Source organism: Erythrolamprus reginae, chromosome Z (genome assembly GCF_031021105.1).
Source record: "Erythrolamprus reginae isolate rEryReg1 chromosome Z, rEryReg1.hap1, whole genome shotgun sequence".
Lineage (NCBI taxonomy): Eukaryota > Metazoa > Chordata > Lepidosauria > Squamata > Dipsadidae > Erythrolamprus > Erythrolamprus reginae.
Genome location: NC_091963.1, coordinates 64,958,429 through 64,977,009, shown reverse-complemented (window position 1 = coordinate 64,977,009; position 18,581 = coordinate 64,958,429). Strand labels below are relative to the sequence as shown.

General features: G+C 40.1%; 1 protein-coding gene across 2 annotated transcripts in view; it reads left to right on the top strand.

Annotated features, from left to right (window-relative positions):
* Positions 1–18,581, top strand: part of POU6F2 (POU class 6 homeobox 2) — a 639,429-nt gene that overhangs the window by 196,920 nt on the left and 423,928 nt on the right. For both annotated transcript variants that reach the window (XM_070767398.1, XM_070767397.1), the window contains exon 2: positions 4,280–4,371. In XM_070767398.1, the coding sequence (XP_070623499.1) occupies positions 4,280–4,371 (92 nt within the window). The remainder of the gene's footprint in view (positions 1–4,279; positions 4,372–18,581) is intronic.

Sequence of the window (18,581 nt, the reverse complement as noted above, 5' to 3'; positions counted from 1 at the left end):
CCGACTGATAGAGACGGTTCAAGGTCACGTAATGCTTTTTCAACTCGGACTTCACTGAAGTCTATTTGGGTTAGTTCATTGAGAGAGTTTGTGGTGCGAGAGATGAATTTGGGGGATGAGCCATTGCTGTTGACAAAGACAGAGCCAAAGAATGAGTTCAGGAGGTTAGCTTTGGATGAATCGTCATGACATTCTTTGTTGATGGGTCCTTTGAGAGGTGGGATAGCTCTACAGTCCTTGAGTTTGTTGTTGACAAAGTTGTAGAAGGCTCGATTGGATTTGGAGCATAGGAGGTTCTCCTCTTGTATGATGTGGTAGTTGAGACATTCTGCTTTTATTTGGTTGCATATGCTTTTATAATGGCTTTTGAAGTTTGCTACTTGTCCTTTTTTGTTTTTACACCAGAGAGATTTTTTTTCATTTGTAATTTTCTTATTGAGATGGGGAGGTTATTTTTCTTGATTGAGGTAAATATTAATGGTACGTAAAGTCTGATGATTATTTTCATCTCGAGCGTCATTTGTAGAGTTGCAGTTTGTGAATAAAGTTTGCCAGTTTAATGTTGAGAGATGGGTATCAATGAGTTCATAGTTCGCTTTTTTGAAGTTAAATTTCTGTGTCGCATTATTTGGGTGGATCTCGGTGTGGCTTAGGTTGAGACTGAAGTTTATCATGCTGTGGTCACTGTTTGAGAAAGGTTCTATTATTTGTAAATCATATATTGTACTTTTGCTGTTGCAGAAGATGAGATCTAGACAGTTATCTACTCTAGTATTGTTAGTTACTAGTTGGTCAAGTCCCAGATTGTTGACGGTCTTATATATAGTAGAGTGGATAGGTTCCGTGCTACATTCATTTAATGTCCAGTTGATATGTGGTAGGTTGAGGTCTCCGAGGAAGATGATGGGGTGTCAGCACTGGGTAGCCCAAGTTAGTAGTTCTGATAATTTGTTTTCATGTGCGATGTCATAGTCAGGAGCTCTGTAGCATAGTAAGAAGCGAATTATGGTATTTAAGGAAAGATCACAGACAATAGTTTCAGGGAGTAATAGATCCTGTGCAACTTTGATGTTTTTTAGGTTTAGAGATTTTTTGTAGAATATAGCTATCCCGCCTCCTCTGCGGGATTCACGGTCATAAAGAGAGACAAGATAGTTCCTTATTGTAATAATGGAGTCTGAGTAGGATGCATTGAGCCATGTTTCACAAACAAAGATAATATCAAAGACTGAGGAGTCAAGAAGGAGGAGGAATTCTGATATCTTATTGGCTATACTTCTGGCATTTAATAATTTGCATTTGAGATTGGTTTTGTGTTGGGAGTAGGTTTTGGGTTGGTTAGAGGCAATACGGGGTGTGCTTTCCTAGTCTTTGTTTGTGGTGTTAGGGATGACATTTTGCTTTTGTTGTTGTAGTGCTGGTTGGTAGGTGTCGATTTGTTTTTGTGAGATGGTCGGTTGGGAGAAGTAGAGTGGTTGGTGCGGGATGTTAGGCTGGAATATGAAGGGAGGGTTGTGGGTCCTGGATTTGATGCATTCTGAGCTATAGTCGATGTATAAGTTGGTGTCACCCAGGTCTTGGCGTCGCTTTAGTTCAGCTCTTAGTTCATGGGAGTGGATGCGTTGGAGGAACGACAGGTCAGGTCTGGATCTGAGTTTGTTGTGACTGGTGCTGTTTCTGGCTATGAGGTTGATGGTCAATGAAAAGCTGTTTTGTAGCTTCATTTTTGCAAATCACTCTGCAGAATCGTGGTGCCACTGAGCCATCACTGTACTTCTGCTCTGGTTCATTTCTGGAGACTTCTAATATGTCTTCTGGGGTGATTGTATGAGAGAGGTGATGTTGGCAAACAATGTTATGTATTTTTATTAAATCGGGTTCATCAAATTTAATATTTTTATTAAATCAGGTTCATTTTATTAAATCAGGTTAATCAAACAAGGAGCAAAAAAAATATTTTATAAGAAGTACATATTAAACAGTCTAACAAAAAATTGTTTCAGAACCCAAAGCTAGGTAAAATTTACACCAGTTTAGCCGATCAGAAGAAAAGAGGATTAGCTGTATATATAGATGAAGCTATAGACTCAAAGCAATTATATAGTGATCAGAAAGGCAGGATCTTAATAGTTAAATTAAAGATAGACCATAAACCTCTCGTCATCATACCCATCTATACACCCAATGAAAACCAAAAGGACTTTTTTAGAAAATTACATGAAAAGATAACAGAATTAGAGATTGAAAATATGATTTTAATTCGGGACTTTAACACAATTACCAATAGCACGGATGACTATTCTGGAAAGAGAAAGGAAAAGAAAAGGAAAACAATCTTGCCAGCAACATTTTGGAAAATGAGTACAGAATTAAGACTTCGGTCTTCTATATGTTGATAAGCAGACCAAAGTTGCCGCATGCTGCTGCAAAGTTTCCCACACTGACTTGCATTTCCTATTCTTATTCAGCCTTCAGGGCACAGTCTGGAGCCTTTGCAAGTTGAACAGTTTCCCATTGGTCCTGTTGCTCAGGCTAACTCCCAAAGAACTGTTTTGGAAAGCATCTGACAGCAAGGTTGAAACATTATGCTGAACAAGGTCGGCGCCAACACCAACCAGATGTGATTAGAATAACCTATGTAACTGCATGCCCAGCTAGAAGACAACACCTAAGTGATCATAAAAGGTTAAACACAGATGAACCTGCAGTTTGGACTTAAAAATATCCATAAAGATAGTGAATACTAAAACACTTAATTCTAGTGAAGAAGAAATGCAATAGTAAGACTATTAAATAGTTGCTGTTTGTTCCTATTTTTTACAATTTTGTTCAATGAACGAAATGAAACAGCAACGTTCTTACTTAATTTATACACTACTAAAACTCGTTTTATGATCTTTAAGTGGATGAAATGTTATACCATAAGGACTATTTTTGAACCAAGTTACCTGAAATGGGCTAATTTACAGATTGTGTTCAAAAGCCAGCACCCATGTCCCATAAATCTTCCTCAATCCATGCAATACCTCTTGGGCTACTCATACATCTTTCCTAACCTGCCTCCTCCCATGCTGTTTCTGACCTGTACAACATCTCTTATTCACCCACAGAAGCCCTTCCTGATTCATGCCCCCTCTTCCACAGGCCATGTCCAATCTTCTATCACATACCCTTACAAGATCCATGCATTATTTATGATCCACCTTAACCTTCATGTGCCCCACTTGGCATGTGCAGACTAATTAACGTAAAAAATTATAACTGACTTGGCTGGGGTCAATTACAATTCAGATTTTAAATTCCAATAACTCTCATAATCACATGACTACATTTTGGGAGCTCAGCATTTATGACTATATTATCCTGCAATTGAATTGTCCACATTTTATGACATTTTTTGTTGAAAACTGGTGTTTACTGTTTAGCAATTGTCACAAAAATTGTAAAATCAGGTGGTTCATGAGTCATTTATGACTGTCAGATGTTACAACTTGATGGGCAGACTCCATTATGGTCATAATTTGAGGACTACCTGTATTCCTTTCTTTAGTCGGTTTGAGGTGAAAGAACTTTGAATGATATTGCTTCATCCTGAGCATCTTATTTCAAATGCAACCAAATATCACAATAAAAAAAAAGGTCATTGGTGTGGTTGCTTATATATTTGCTTTCATATCTGCAATGTCTACTTTTTGTGTTTAATGGAGGACCATGTAAAACTAAGATGCTCTTCCTTTGGTTTGAAGGATATAGTCTAAAATATTGACACATTCATTTCATATTCTATTCACCTGATAGCACTTCTTATGCAAACATACACTTTGTGTCAATGGAAAATTGTAACCGTAGATTAGAGGAGGACCCATATTGTATATCTAATGTGTTTTATTACTAGGAAAGTAAATAGATATGACTTGACTTTTGCACAGACTCTTTTCTTCAGTGAAATTAAAATAGCTTTTACTTGCTTTTTAAGATTCTGGAAAAGTTTCCTCTTATGAAGAAAGCTTTCCTGTAAGTGGCTGTACAAACCACATTAATAGTGATGATAGTGCAGTTTCACTGTTTTCAGATTTCTTTATTAGTTCAAAGAATGGGGCTGGACAGAAGGAATGTTGGATAATTTATGCATCTGATAAGTGAATTGAGCACATGAATTATTGATAAACTGCTTTGACATATTATTTTTATTATGATGTTATGTTACATCACAATAAAATGTAATGTGTTGGTCCTCAAGATAGAAATTAAAATATAATCTTTTTAATTTGAATTCCAGGAGCCAGAGGAAATACAGCACTGTGCAATACAAATATTTCTGCCCAGCACCAATCCAGTAAATCCCATACAACATTCCCTGTTGGATCCCAGGTATGTTTCTCTCATTGCATCTCAGCTTTTCTGAAAGCAGGTTTCATACCAACAAGAACCATATAAAAATGTTCAGGGGTTTTGTTTGTTTGTTTGTTTGTTTGTTTGTTTGTTTGTCCGTCCGTCCGTCCGTCCATTCATTTATTTGTATGCCACCCCTCTCCGTGGACTCGGGGCGGCTCACAACAAACATAGAATACATAATAAAACAATTTGATTCAATTAATAACAGTTTAAAGATTAAAAAACATCCTAAAAACTTAAAAACATTCAATTATCATTCACTCAATCAATAGATCATTCCTGCCATGTGAATTTGGATCCGTTGAGGACTACTTGTTGAGTGCGGTTGGTCAGCCAACTGTTAATCCATCTACATATGTTGTAGTCAATCCCACTTTTTTTCAAATTTGTAGAGTAGTAGGTTGTGGTCTACTTTATCAAAAGCTTTACTAAAGTCCAAATATATTAGGTCTATTGCATTATGCTGGTCTACTGGTTTGGTTATGGTGTTGTAAAATGATATGAGATTGGTTTGGCATAATTTATTTCTGACAAACCCATGCTGACTGTTGGTTATTATCTTGTTTGTTTCTAGGTAGTGGCAGAGCTATTTTTAATTTTTTTTTCCTAGTATTTTTCCAGGTATAGATGTCAGACTAATTGGTCTGTAGTTGCCTGGGTCTATTTTTTCCCCCTTTTTTGTAGATGGGGACTATGTCAGCTCATTTTCAATTTTCTGATAGTTCTCCTGTGTTCCATGATTTTTGGAAGATAAGGAGTAGTGGTAGGTGCAATGATATTTGCCAGTTCTTCTAGGACTCTGGGGTATAGTCCATCTGGTCCTGGCGATTTGTAGAGTTCTCTCAGGGTCTCTTACTATGATTTTAGTTATGTTGAGTTTTGTTCCAAAACTGTTTTTTGCGGTTGTGATGCTTGTTTGTTGGTTAGTGGTTTATTTTGGTGTGAAGACTGATGCAAAATATGTATTGAGCAGTTCTGCTTTGTCTCTATTGTCTATGATTTCTTTCCAATCTTCTCTTTTTCATATACCAACTGTTTATTTACATTTTTTCTTGTTGTTTATGTGTTGGAAGAAGCTTTTTTTGTTGTCATTGACTTTTGTTGCAAGGTTTTGTTCATATTGAGCCTTTGCTGTCCTTATTTTTTGTTTGCAGGTTCTTGCTGTTTGTTGGTACTTTACTTTGGTTATGTGTCCCTCTTTCCATTTTTTGTATTTGACTTTTTTTTCTTTTAGAGTTTCTGTGATGTCTTTGTTTAGCCATACTGCTTTCTTGTTAGATTTCCTGTTTTTCTTTTTTCATAGGAATTGTGTTATTTTGGGCTTTGATGATTGTTTGTTTATTTATTTATTTATTTGTTTATTTATTTATTCTTTGTCCAATATACAATACATATGAAAGAGAATAGACATTAAGTGATATATAAAAGATAGGAAGTAAAGATAGGAAGTAAAGAGGAAGAGAAGTGGGTGGGAAGGAAAGAATATATATGATAAAAGGGAAAGGAAAGACAATTGGACAGGGGACGAAAGGCACATCAGTGCACTTATGTATGTCCCTTACTGGCCTCTTAGGAACCTGGAGAGGTCAATCGTGGAGAGTCTGAGGGTGAAATGTTGGGGGTTGGGGGTTGACACTATTGAGTCCGGTAATGAGTTCCACGCTTCGATGACTCGATTGTTAAAGTCATATTTTTTACAGTCAAGTTTGGAGCGATTAACATTGAGTTTGAAGCTGTTGCATGCTCTTGTGTTGTTGCGGTTGAAGCTGAAGTAGTCGTTGGCCGGAAGGACATTACAGCGAATGATTTTGTGGGCAATACTTAAATCGTGTTTTAGGCGCCGCAGTTCTAAGCTTTCAAGATCCAGGATGGTTAGTCTGTTTTCGTATGGTATTCTGTTTCGGGTGGAGGAGTGGAGGGCTTTTCTGGTGAAATCTTTGGACGTTTTCGAGAGTGTTGATGTCTGAGATGTGGTGAGGGTTCCAGACAGATGAGCTATATTCGAGGATGGGCCTGGCATAGGTTTTGTAGGCTCTGGTCAGTAGTGTGAGATTGCCAGAGCAGAAGCTACGTAGAATCAGGTTTACAACTCTGGAAGCCTTTTTGGCGATATTGTTGCAGTGGGCTTTAGCACTTAGGTCATTTGAAATTAGTATTCCGAGGTCTTTTACTGGGTGTGGGTTTGCTGTGAGAATTTGTTCGTTTAGTTCATATATGAGGTTTGGGTTATTTTTGCCGATGTGGAGGGTAGAGCACTTGTTGGTTGAGATTCAAAGTTGCCAGATGTTAGACCAATCTGAAACATAGTCAAGGTCTTTTTGGAGAGTGAGTGTGTTGTCAGTGGTGTTGAAAAGTTTCACATCATCGGCAAAGAGCACACAGTTGCTTGCGATATTATCGCAGAGGTCATTGATGTATAGGATGAAAAGAGTAGGACCTAGTACGCTGCCTTGGGGAACGCCGCTTTTGACAGGGACAGGGGAGGAAATGGCGCTTCCGATTTTGACAACTTGTTGCCTGTTTGACAGGAATGCAGTAATCCAGTTGTGGAGGAGTCCTGAGATGCCATAGGATTTGAGTTTTAGGAGAAGTTTGTCATGAACCACTGAGTCAAAGGCTTTGCAGAAGTCGATATAAATTGCATCGATGGATTTTCCTTGATCAAGGTGGGTAGTCCAGATGTTTTTGCAGTGAAGTAGTTGTAGGTTGCAGGATAGTTTCTTTCTGAATCCAAATTGTTTTTTTGATAGTAGGTTATTAGATTCTAGGTAAAGGGTAATTGATTGATTTATGATTGATTCCATGATTTTACAAGGAACGCAGCATAGAGATATTGGTCTGTAGTTGTCAACTAGTGATAGGTCTCCTTTTTTGAAGATGGGGATGACTACTGCTTTAGACCACAGCTTGGGGAGAGTACTGGTCCTGAAGGATTTTTGGAAGATAATGCTTAAGGGCTCAGCTATGGCAGAAGAAAGTTTTCTTAAGAAGTATGCACAAAGACCATCTGGTCCAGCAGATAGGGAAGGGTTGAGATCACGGATTGCTTTTTCAACGTGGTCTGTAGTGAAGATGATTTGGGTTAGGTTGTTTAATGAGTTAGAAGTGCGGTTTGCGAAGAGGGGGGATGAGCCATTACTGTTAACAAAAACAGAGCCAAAAAAGGAGTTGAAGAGGTTAGCTTTGGATGGGTCATCGTGGTATTCTATGTTGTGTGGTCCTACGAGAGGTGGAATAGGTCTGGAGTCGTTAAGTTTGTTGTTGACGAAGTTGTAGAAGGCACGGTTAGATTTGGAGCGTAGGAGGTTTTCCTCTTGTTCACTGTGGTAGTTGAGACATTCTGCTTTTATTTGTTGGCATATGCTTCTGTAGCGGCTTTTAAAGTTGGTTTTTCAGGGCCTCCCAAGCTTCCCAGGTTATCTCTAAGTTTGTTGAAGTCTGCTTTTCTGAAGTCCAGAACTTTAGTGATGTTAGGACCAGCCATTTGTGTTTGCATTAAATTGAATTTTAGGATGATGTGGTCACTCTCACCCAATGTCCCTTCTACTTCAACTCTTTCTATCATTTCTTCTCTGTTGGTATTAGATCTAATATTGCTGCCCCTCTAGTTCCTACTTCCATTTTTTGGGCTACAAAGCTATCTGCAAGACTGGTTAGGAATCTATTAGACTTATCGCTTAGTGTTGAGTTGGTTTTCCAATTGATGTCAGGGTAGTTAAAGTCACACATTATAATTGTGTTATGCTTTTTGCATATTTCCATTAATTGGTTTGTAAAAAGGTTGTCCATAGTTTCAGTTTGGTTTGGTGGTCCGTAGCATACTCCTATTGTTGTGTCACATTTTCTTTCCTTTACGTTAATCCATATGCTTTCTAGGATATTTTTTTCTTTAGTTGGATGTAACTCTGTGACAGTGTAGTGCTCTTTTATGCACAGTGCAACTCCACCTTCTTTTTTGTGTGACCTATTTTTGTTGAAAAGTTTGTATCCCTTTATCTGTGTGTTCATCGTGTGTTTCATCCCACCAGGTTTCTGTTATTCCAACTAAATCATGTTTACCCTCATGCATTAGTATTTGCAGTTTATCCTGTTTGTTTCCCAGGCTTTGTACATTTGTGTAAAGGCATTTGAGTCATTTGTGCCTGATACTGGGAGGGCATATTGTATCTTCTGGCTGGTGTTTGAGCTTGACTTGTTCCCCATCCTTATTTTGTTCATCGTTTGATCTCCTAGTTTGGTCATCCTCCCCTCTCGGTCTTAGTTTAAAGCCCTCCTGACAAAACCTCCTGGGCTAGTCCAGAGGTAGGCAAAATTGGCTCTTCTATGACATGTGGACCAATGTTCCCTCTAATTTTTTTTCGGTGTGAACGGAAAAGTATAGTGTCTGAGCGGCAGTCCCCTTGGGACTGGGCGGCATAGAAATAATAAATAAATAAATAAATAAGAAAAAAATCCCTTCTTTTTTATTAAAAGAAATTAATAATTTAAAAACCCCCAAAATCCATTACTATTAAAACTAAAACAACCAGCAAAACCAAAAATATAACTATTAATAAAAACAGGTGAGGGCTGGGGTTTTTTTCTCTTTTATTATTTAAGTGCTTTTACCATATGCTTTAAATCAAGAGTCACTTCTCTCTCTGTTTCTCTCTCTTTCCTGTCATTCTCTGCCTCAATCATTTTCTCATTTCTCTTTTTTTCTCCCCTTTTTTCTATCATTTCTCTCTCTCTCTTCCTTCCATTCTTCTCTCTCTCTTGCTTTCTCTGTCTCTCTCTCTCTTGCTTTCTTCCTCTCTCTCACTCTCTTCCTTCCTCTCTCATCTCTCTCTTTCTTTCTCTCTCTTTCTCTCTCCCCCTCTTGCCCTTTCTCTCTTTTTCTCACTTTCTCTCTCTTGTTTTCTTTCTTTCTCTCTCTCTTGCTTTCTCTCTCTCTCTCTTTCTCTCACTCTTTCTCTCTCTTGTTCTCTCTCTCTTGCTATCTCTTTCTCTCCCCTCTCTTTCTCTTTTTCTCACCTTCCCTCTATCTTGCTCTGTCACTCTCACTCTCTCTTGTTCTCTCTCCATTCTTCTCACAGCGGAGGCCGGCGAAGGTGATTTTCAATGTCGGGCATGCGGGTGGGTGCGTGCACTCCCCATCCCCCTGCCAGCCCGCCCAGAACATTCAAAGTAAGAAAAACCTTCGTCGGCGAAGGTTTTTCTTATTTTGAATGTTCCGAGCAGGCTGGCAGGGGGATGAGGAGCGCACACACCCACGTGCCCGACACTGAAAATTACCTTCGCCAGTCTCTGCTGTGAGAACGCCTGCCCTGCCTCTCTGGCAGCCCCCTCGCTGAGAGCCCGGGGTGAAAGCGCTCTCGGCGAAGGGACTGCAAGAGCGGCGGGGTGGGCGTTCCCGATGCGGGAGGAGCCACGCCCCAAGGCGGGAAGCAGAGGAGAAAGAGAGGCGGGTCGGTGCGCGGTGGGGGCGTTTTGGGGTGCACACGCGCAGGTGCGCGCAGCTTACAGGGAACAGTGATGTGGACCTCCACTCCCAGAATTCCTGAACTAGAATGATTTGACTCAGAAACTCTGGGAGTTGAAGTCCACAAGTCATAGAAGAGCCAACTTTGCCTACCCCTGGGCTAGTTGGTTTCCTAGGAAATTATTCCCAGCCCTGGTGAGGTGTAGCCTGTCCTTTGCTAGAAGCCTATCTTGGAGATATTATAGCACATGATCAAGGGAACCAAAGTTATTTTGGCATCACCAACCCTTTAGCAAATGATTTATTTGTGAGATTTTGTGTTCTCTTGTCAGGTGTCCTCCTCTTGTAGGCAGGATGGAAGAAAAAACAACCTGTGCATCTATGTTTTTGACTGTGTTGCCGAATTAGTTATAGTCTCTCATTATTGCATTCAAGTCCTTCCCTGTGTCATTTGTTCCTGCATAGTTCACCAGTAGGGGATAGTAATCCGTGGGTTTTATTGTTTTGGTAAGGCTTTATGTTATGTGAGAGATTTTAGCTCCAGCGAGGCAGCTCTCTGGTTTGATTGTCTGATCTGCAGATGGTAGGTTCAGTTCCCCTGAGAATTGAGCCACCAATCATCAGGGGGTGGGGTGTTTCTTTGTTGTGGTGGCATCTGGTGTGCTTTCTTTCTAGTGATTCTTGGTCAATTATCTGTGGGTTCTCTTATGTTATGAGTTGTAGGTATTTGTTGCTTGTAGGTAGTGGGGTTGGGAGGGGGTGGGTTGGAATTGGTAGTGGTGTTGTATTTGGTTTGTTTTTCCTTCTTTGTGTGACATGTGTCCAGCCATTTTCATCCTCTGGGGGATTGATTCTGTTTTGCTCTTCTGAGGTGTTAGGTCTGCTAGGAGTTGGTTAGTCTTTCTCGTTGTTATGTTTGTGTTTGAGAGTTTTTAGTTTTTTAGGTTTTCTATTTTTTCCCTGTAGTAATTGGATTAATTTACATTTGTTGCGTGTAACGTTTGGGAGGTTTGAGGGCAGAAGTGTGTACGTAGAACACAATCTGCAAATCACCAAGGAGTCGGTACCTTCCTCATCCTTGGTTGCGGTGGGTTTGTCTTCCACGTGTGTGGTTGGTTGCAAGGTGTGTGTGGGAGATTAGAATGTGGGAAGTTGTGCTTTCAGTTTGTTAGGTTCTTTTGTAGGGTGTGTGTAGATATTTTGCAAGATGAGTGTAGGAGTTTGGTGGGAGAGCTGTATCCTTGCTGGGTGGGGGGGTGAATGTTCAGTTATATGATTCTCGCAGTTCTCAGCCAGTTGCTCTTTCCTCAGCTTCTGTAAATTCAAACTGATTGGAGGATGGCTTTTTTCCTTCTTTCTCCTCCTTTCTTACTCAAACTCACATTTCTCAGCCAGTTGCTCTTTATGAGCAAACTGTAGTGCTTAACAAAATTATGAAAGTATATAAAAGAATCCTGTGAGATAAAAATAAAAAGCTGGCAGACATTTTAAGCTGTAGTCTTTGGTGATAAACTTAAATTTAATTTAGTGTATTTCATTTGAATTGTCTTGGTTATTTTCATGATTGTTAGATAAAAGGTTAGTTAGATAAAAGGTTTCAGAATTTCTATTTGAAACTGGAAGAAAATCAAGATTATTAATCAGACACTCATACAAGAATATTATATATAAGTGAGAGAAAAGTGTAAAGATGGTTTATTGTGTGTAAGAAAGGGAACCAGAGTGTAGCCATATTGTACTTTGTATGAACCAAATTATACTTTAGATGACCTTTTCTATGTACAATTATATAATAATGCATGTGAAGCAGTATTGTGCATAAACATGATATTTTAAGCCCATTGTTTTAGTAACAAAGGATAAGAGCAAGGCTGGGGAATTTTCATTCAGAAAGTCCCTAAGTGAAAAGGAAAAAACACATTAATAATGTATGTCTAACTTCATGACTTGTGGGAGCTAACATCATGACTTATTGGATTGTTCAAAATCCTGGGAGTCAAGTATGCATTGTGGTTTGGTATAATATTTTTTTTGAAATGTTTTTATTATTTTTCAAAAGACTAACATTACAGACACAACACATAACATAAAAAGGAGCTACATTCGCTCCACTCAAAATAGAAGTCTTCATTGTACAGAAGAAAAGAAAAACTTATTATTATTTAGATGAATTCAGAGAATATATAATAATACCTATTACAATTCGCTATTTGAAAACAAATCTAATAATATATTGAACTATATATATTTTCTGAAAAAAACCTAATTATAAGTTAAATCAAATAAAAAAGATACGTTCTATTATAAAACATCACTACCTAACTTGTTTTTTTCTAATAAATTTAACTTTTTGACTAATATTTCAACATCCTTATACATTTTTTAACCCCACCAGATATTTACCATCTGCCAAATATTATAAAATTCCAATTCTTCTTGGTTATTTAACTGCCTCGTCATCATATTGAGCTCAGCACATTCTATAATTTTTCTAAGTACTTCTTCTTTCAGTGTCTCCATTTCTTTCCATTTTTGTGCAAAAACAATCCTAGCAGCTACTAATATATAAATTATTAAATAATATATTTCTTTTTAATATTTATTATTTGAAATACCTAATAAAAAAAATTCTGGAGTTTTCTTAATTTCTTGCTGTGTTTATTTCTTTTAACCATCTTTCTACCATATTCCAGTAACCCTTTGCTTTTGAGCAAGTCCACTCTGTATGATAATAAGTGCCTATTTCTGTTTTGCATTTCCAACAATTAGGTGATTTACTTGGAAACATTTTTGAAATTCTATTAGGTGGTAAATGTCACCTGTAAAACATCTTAATATGGTTTTCCTTAAAAGAAGTTGATTTTAGTTATTTTCCAATTATATGTCCACACCTTTTCCCATGTATTTAAATCTATTTCTTTACCTAAGTTTCTGCACCAACTAATCATATTACCTTTTAATATCCAACCTATAGTTTTGCAGTTAATTAAGTATTTATATACTTTCCCGATCAATTTTCCTGGATTTGTAATTAACAATTTACCTTCTTGTAGTAAATTAGGGGGACATATGGCTTCAATCGGGGATATCCATTCTGGCATAACTAAAAAGTGGTCTTTTTTTATGTCATTCTAGACCTCCAATAGTGCCTTTCTAATTGTATGCCTCTTAAAATAGGAGTGTATTTTATACTTCTCATACCATATAAAAGCATGCCAGCCTAACATTAAGTCATGGCCTTCCAAATTTAGTAACCTTCTATTTTCTAAAGTAAGCCATTCTTTGATCCAAGATAGGGCTGCTGCTTGATAATATAGCTTCCAATTTGGGAGGGCGAGGCCTCCTCTTTCCTTCACATCTTCTAATGCACATTGTTTTATTCTAGGTTTTTTTACTTTGCCATATAAATTTTTTTGTTATCTTCGTTAATTCTTTTAAAAAATTCTCCTCCTGGGTTTATGGGAATTACCTGGAATAAGAACAGAACTTTGGGTAAAATATTCATCTTAATTGTGGAAATTCTTCCTAATAATGATAGCTGTAAATTATTCCATATTTCTAAATCCTTTTTAATTTGCTTTAAAAGTTTCAAATAGTTATCATCTTTTAATGACATAGATGTAGCTGAAATTGAAATACCTAAATATTTTACTTTCTTTGCTATCTACATTTTTGATATTTTTTCTAATTGTTTTGTCTGAAAATCTGTCATGTTTTTAGTTAATAATTATGTCTTATTTTTATTGATTTTCAGACCTGCTACACTTTCATATTCTTCTATTAAGTCTATTAATTTGGATAATGGATCTTCTATTATAAAAGCAACATCATCTGCAAATGCCTGTGCTTTGTAGGATTCTTTTTTTATTTCTAGACCTTTAATATTTTTATTTGTTCTTACTTTTATCAATAAGGTTTCTAATGTTAAAATAAATAACAATGGTAAAATGGGGAAACCCTGTCTAACTCCTCTTTATATTTCAAACTTTTTGTTTGATCATTATTCAAGATAATTTTAGTCATTTGATTTGAATATATTGCATCAATTATATTTAAAAAATTGGTACCAAAATTCATTTTGTTCAATTGCAGTTTCATAAAGGACCAATCAACATTATCAAATGCTTTGTTTGCATCTAAGAATACTAATGCCATTTATTTTTCTGGATTTTGTTCATAATATTCTAGTGTGTTTATAATTGTCCTCAAATTATTTTTAATCTGCCTGCCCGGTAAAAATCCATTTTGGTCTTCATGTATTATTCCATTCACAATATTTTTTAGTCTGAAGGCATTTACTGAAACAAAGATTTTTGTAATCTACATTTAATAAGGAGATTGGCCTATAATTTTGGATTTTTTCCTTCTCTGTACCTGGTTTGTGTATTAAAATTATTAAAGCTTCTGACCAGGATTTGGGGATTTTACCATCTGCAATTATGTTATTAAAAATCTCTAACATATTTGTTATATTACTATTTAGCTTATAAAATTCTGCCGGTATAGGGTCAGGTAGCTTTATTATTTTTCTGGTTCTTAAGTACTTGTTGTAATTCAACCATTGTAAGTGGTGCGTTGAGTTTTTGTTGTTGTTCTTCTGTTATTATTGGTAAGTCTATTGAACTTAAAAATTCTAAAGCCTTATCTTCTACTATGTCTTCTTTTTGGTATAATTTTTTATAGAATTCGAATGAGATCTCCTTCTTTTCATCTGTTCTATAAATAAGTGTACCTTTACTCTCTTCTAATTTTTTTTTTTTTTTAGATTCTCTTTGATTCCTTAATTTAGATGCTAACCAACGTCCTGGTTTATTTGCATATTCAAAATATTCCTGTTTGGTGCATTTTATTTTTTCAACTATTTGTTCTTATACTATCAAATTTATTTTATGTTTTATTAAATCCATTTTCCTTTTAACTGTATTATCACCTTGATTGCTTTGTGATATTGCTTCTAAATCTTTTAATTCTGCCTCTAATTGTGGAAGTTGTTTCTTTTTCTCTTTATTATTTTTTACCGTATACAAAATTGTCAGGCCACATATATACGCCTTCAAATTTTATGGCGTAGTATCTGTATTTTTATTTATATTAAAGAAGATTTCTAATTCTTTTTCTATCCATTCTGTATATTGGGGATCTCATAAAATATTTCTATTCATTTGCCAATTACTCAGTTTTTTGTTTCCTTTCCATAAAATTACTAATGGGTTATGGTCTGCCCAGTTATTTGTTTCTATTTCAATATTCAAGATATATTCAGAAATGTGTGTAGAGGCCCATGCCATATCTATTCTGGTCTAAATTTTATGAGGATTTGAATAGAAAGTATATTGTTTATTTGATGGATGCAATTCATGCCAAATATCTTGCAATGAGAGTTCTGAACTCATTTTCCAAAATGTTGTTGGTAAAATTGTTTTGCAGAAGAGACGGAGTAACGACTCGGACACAAGAGCTGGATTTAAACTTGGGTCATTTTTATTATAATAAATTTGCATAATTTATTAATTAAATTAGCATGAATTAGCATAAATTTGCATAAATCAACATACTCAACTATGACCCGGAAACAGTGGACCTGCAGGGTCAAACAAATACTTCCGGGGCGGAAATGACGTAAAAGGTCAACATTCCTGGGCAACTATGGGCGTAATCGATGCTGGTCCAGGTGAGGGACCTCTCCCTCACCTGAGACCCTGCCATACACTTGCATGAGGGGGGTCCCGCCGGCTCACCCCTACCCTGGGACTTCAATAGCGGGACCCAAAGACAGGTTCCCCCCAAGTGCGCAGGTAGCACCCACCATGGGCTTGGAGAGAACCTGTCAATCATCCCCAAAGATGCCCAAGGGAGAACGCGCAGTTGCTGAAACCACCCAGATTTCCGCCCCTAACCTGCCTACCCAATGACCAGAGGTAAGCCAATTAACCTAATTAAATGCAAACACCCCCTAACCGCACATCCATCTCCCCAGTGTGGAATGGGCGAAAAAACAGCCTGGCCTAATGGGCGAGGCTGCAAAAAATTCCCATTCGGCCCCCGCAGGCGACCCCTAGGCACACTGCAAAATAGGGAAGGGCGGGTGGGTGTCTGCTCAGGCAACCAGGTCCGGGCGAAAAGGCTGCTTCCCGGCCTGCTGCCCCTTAAATAGGGCCAGCAGGCCCCGCCCGGACCCGACGTCATGCCCGGCCACGTGGGCAGGGCATTCCCGGCCGAAATCTCGTCTCGCGAGATTTCGGCCGAAAACAAGATGGCGGCCGCCATCTGAAGGGTCCGAGTCTGCCCGGCCCTTCAGCAACATCGCCGTGGGGCCGGTGAGTCAGCCGGCGTTATTGCAGAAGAGACGGAGTAACGACTCGGACACAAGAGCTGGATTTAAACTTGGGTCATTTTTATTATAATAAATTTGCATAATTTATTAATTAAATTAGCATGAATTAGCATAAATTTGCATAAATCAACATACTCAACTATGACCCGGAAACAGTGGACCTGCAGGGTCAAACAAATACTTCCGGGGCGGAAATGACGTAAAAGGTCAACATTCCTGGGCAACTATGGGCGTAATCGATGCTGGTCCAGGTGAGGGACCTCTCCCTCACCTGAGACCCTGCCATACACTCGCATGAGGGGGGTCCCGCCGGCTCACCCCTACCCTGGGACTTCAATAGCGGGACCCAAAGACAGGTTCCCCCCAAGTGCGCAGGTAGCACCCACCATGGGCTTGGAGAGAACCTGTCAATCATCCCCAAAGATGCCCAAGGGAGAACGCGCAGTTGCTGAAACCACCCAGATTTCCGCCCCTAACCTGCCTACCCAATGACCAGAGGTAAGCCAATTAACCTAATTAAATGCAAACACCCCCTAACCGCACATCCATCTCCCCAGTGTGGAATGGGCGAAAAAACAGCCTGGCCTAATGGGCGAGGCTGCAAAAAATTCCCATTCGGCCCCCGCAGGCGACCCCTAGGCACACTGCAAAATAGGGAAGGGCGGGTGGGTGTCTGCTCAGGCAACCAGGTCCGGGCGAAAAGGCTGCTTCCCGGCCTGCTGCCCCTTAAATAGGGCCAGCAGGCCCCGCCCGGACCCGACGTCATGCCCGGCCACGTGGGCAGGGCATTCCCGGCCGAAATCTCGTCTCGCGAGATTTCGGCCGAAAACAAGATGGCGGCCGCCATCTGAAGGGTCCGAGTCTGCCCGGCCCTTCAGCAACATCGCCGTGGGGCCGGTGAGTCGGCCGGCGTTATTGCAGAAGAGACGGAGTAACGACTCGGACACAAGAGCTGGATTTAAACTTGGGTCATTTTTATTATAATAAATTTGCATAATTTATTAATTAAATTAGCATGAATTAGCATAAATTTGCATAAATCAACATACTCAACTATGACCCGGAAACAGTGGACCTGCAGGGTCAAACAAATACTTCCGGGGCGGAAATGACGTAAAAGGTCAACATTCCTGGGCAACTATGGGCGTAATCGATGCTGGTCCAGGTGAGGGACCTCTCCCTCACCTGAGACCCTGCCATACACTCGCATGAGGGGGGTCCCGCCGGCTCACCCCTACCCTGGGACTTCAATAGCGGGACCCAAAGACAGGTTCCCCCCAAGTGCGCAGGTAGCACCCACCATGGGCTTGGAGAGAACCTGTCAATCATCCCCAAAGATGCCCAAGGGAGAACGCGCAGTTGCTGAAACCACCCAGATTTCCGCCCCTAACCTGCCATGGAGCGGGGGTCAGATCTCTATCTTGGCCCCCCGACTCCCCCCTCTATCTGCGCCAGCTCACGCAGAGACCTCTGCAGGTCCTGTAAGAAAATGGCGTTCCCCTGTTCTGACAGGTGAACGCCATCGGCCCGGTAAAGCCACGGCCGATCTACAGTGATGAGGGGATGGGCCACTACAATCCCCCCTAATTCTTTGACAGTTTTACCCACGGCCTTATTCACCCTGCGTCTAACCCGGTGGATGGCCCTAAGGGAAATGGCGTCCCTCCAAACGATCCTTGGAAGGATCTCTGACCACACCACTTGCGTGGTGGGCCATAACGTGCGAAGCCGCCGCAGGTCTTCGCGCGCCTGGACGATCAACGGTAGACCGCCAAGCAGGCATAGGTCATTGCCACCGAGGTGCAAGACCAGCCATCTGGGTGCGGCTATGGGCTGCCGACCACCCAGTCCCATCTGGGCGCAACCCTGGGTAGCCGCCCGCCCAGCAGCGCCGGGTACCGCCCTGAGATGCTGAGTACGCAGCAACGTCGGTAGGAGCCCCTCCCACCGCATACCCCTCCGGCCCATCCAAACAACATTGACCCACCGTCCCAACGACAGCTGGGTCCCGATGGCGCTTCTGGATGCGGAGCGGCCGGCCCAGAAGACCATGCTGTGGCCACACAGGAGCGCCGTCGGTTTCTGCCTGGACTGGGAACCTGGAAGAGGACACACACAGAGAGGTTACCTAGCCTAAACCCTGCCCCGGATCCTCAGCGGGCCTAACGTAACCCAAATATGCCGCTGACCGCCAGCGGCCGATCTCCTGAATCCGTTGGGCCGGGAAACCAGAAAGTGCCGCGCTAGTGGCGGCGCCGATACGGAACGAATGCGTTCCATAGCCGGCGGGATCCATGCCTACCTGAGACATAGCCTTAGACACTATCGCCCAGAATTGATACCGGGTCAGGGGGGTGCCATCCTGGTGTAGAAAAAGGTACCCACGCCCTG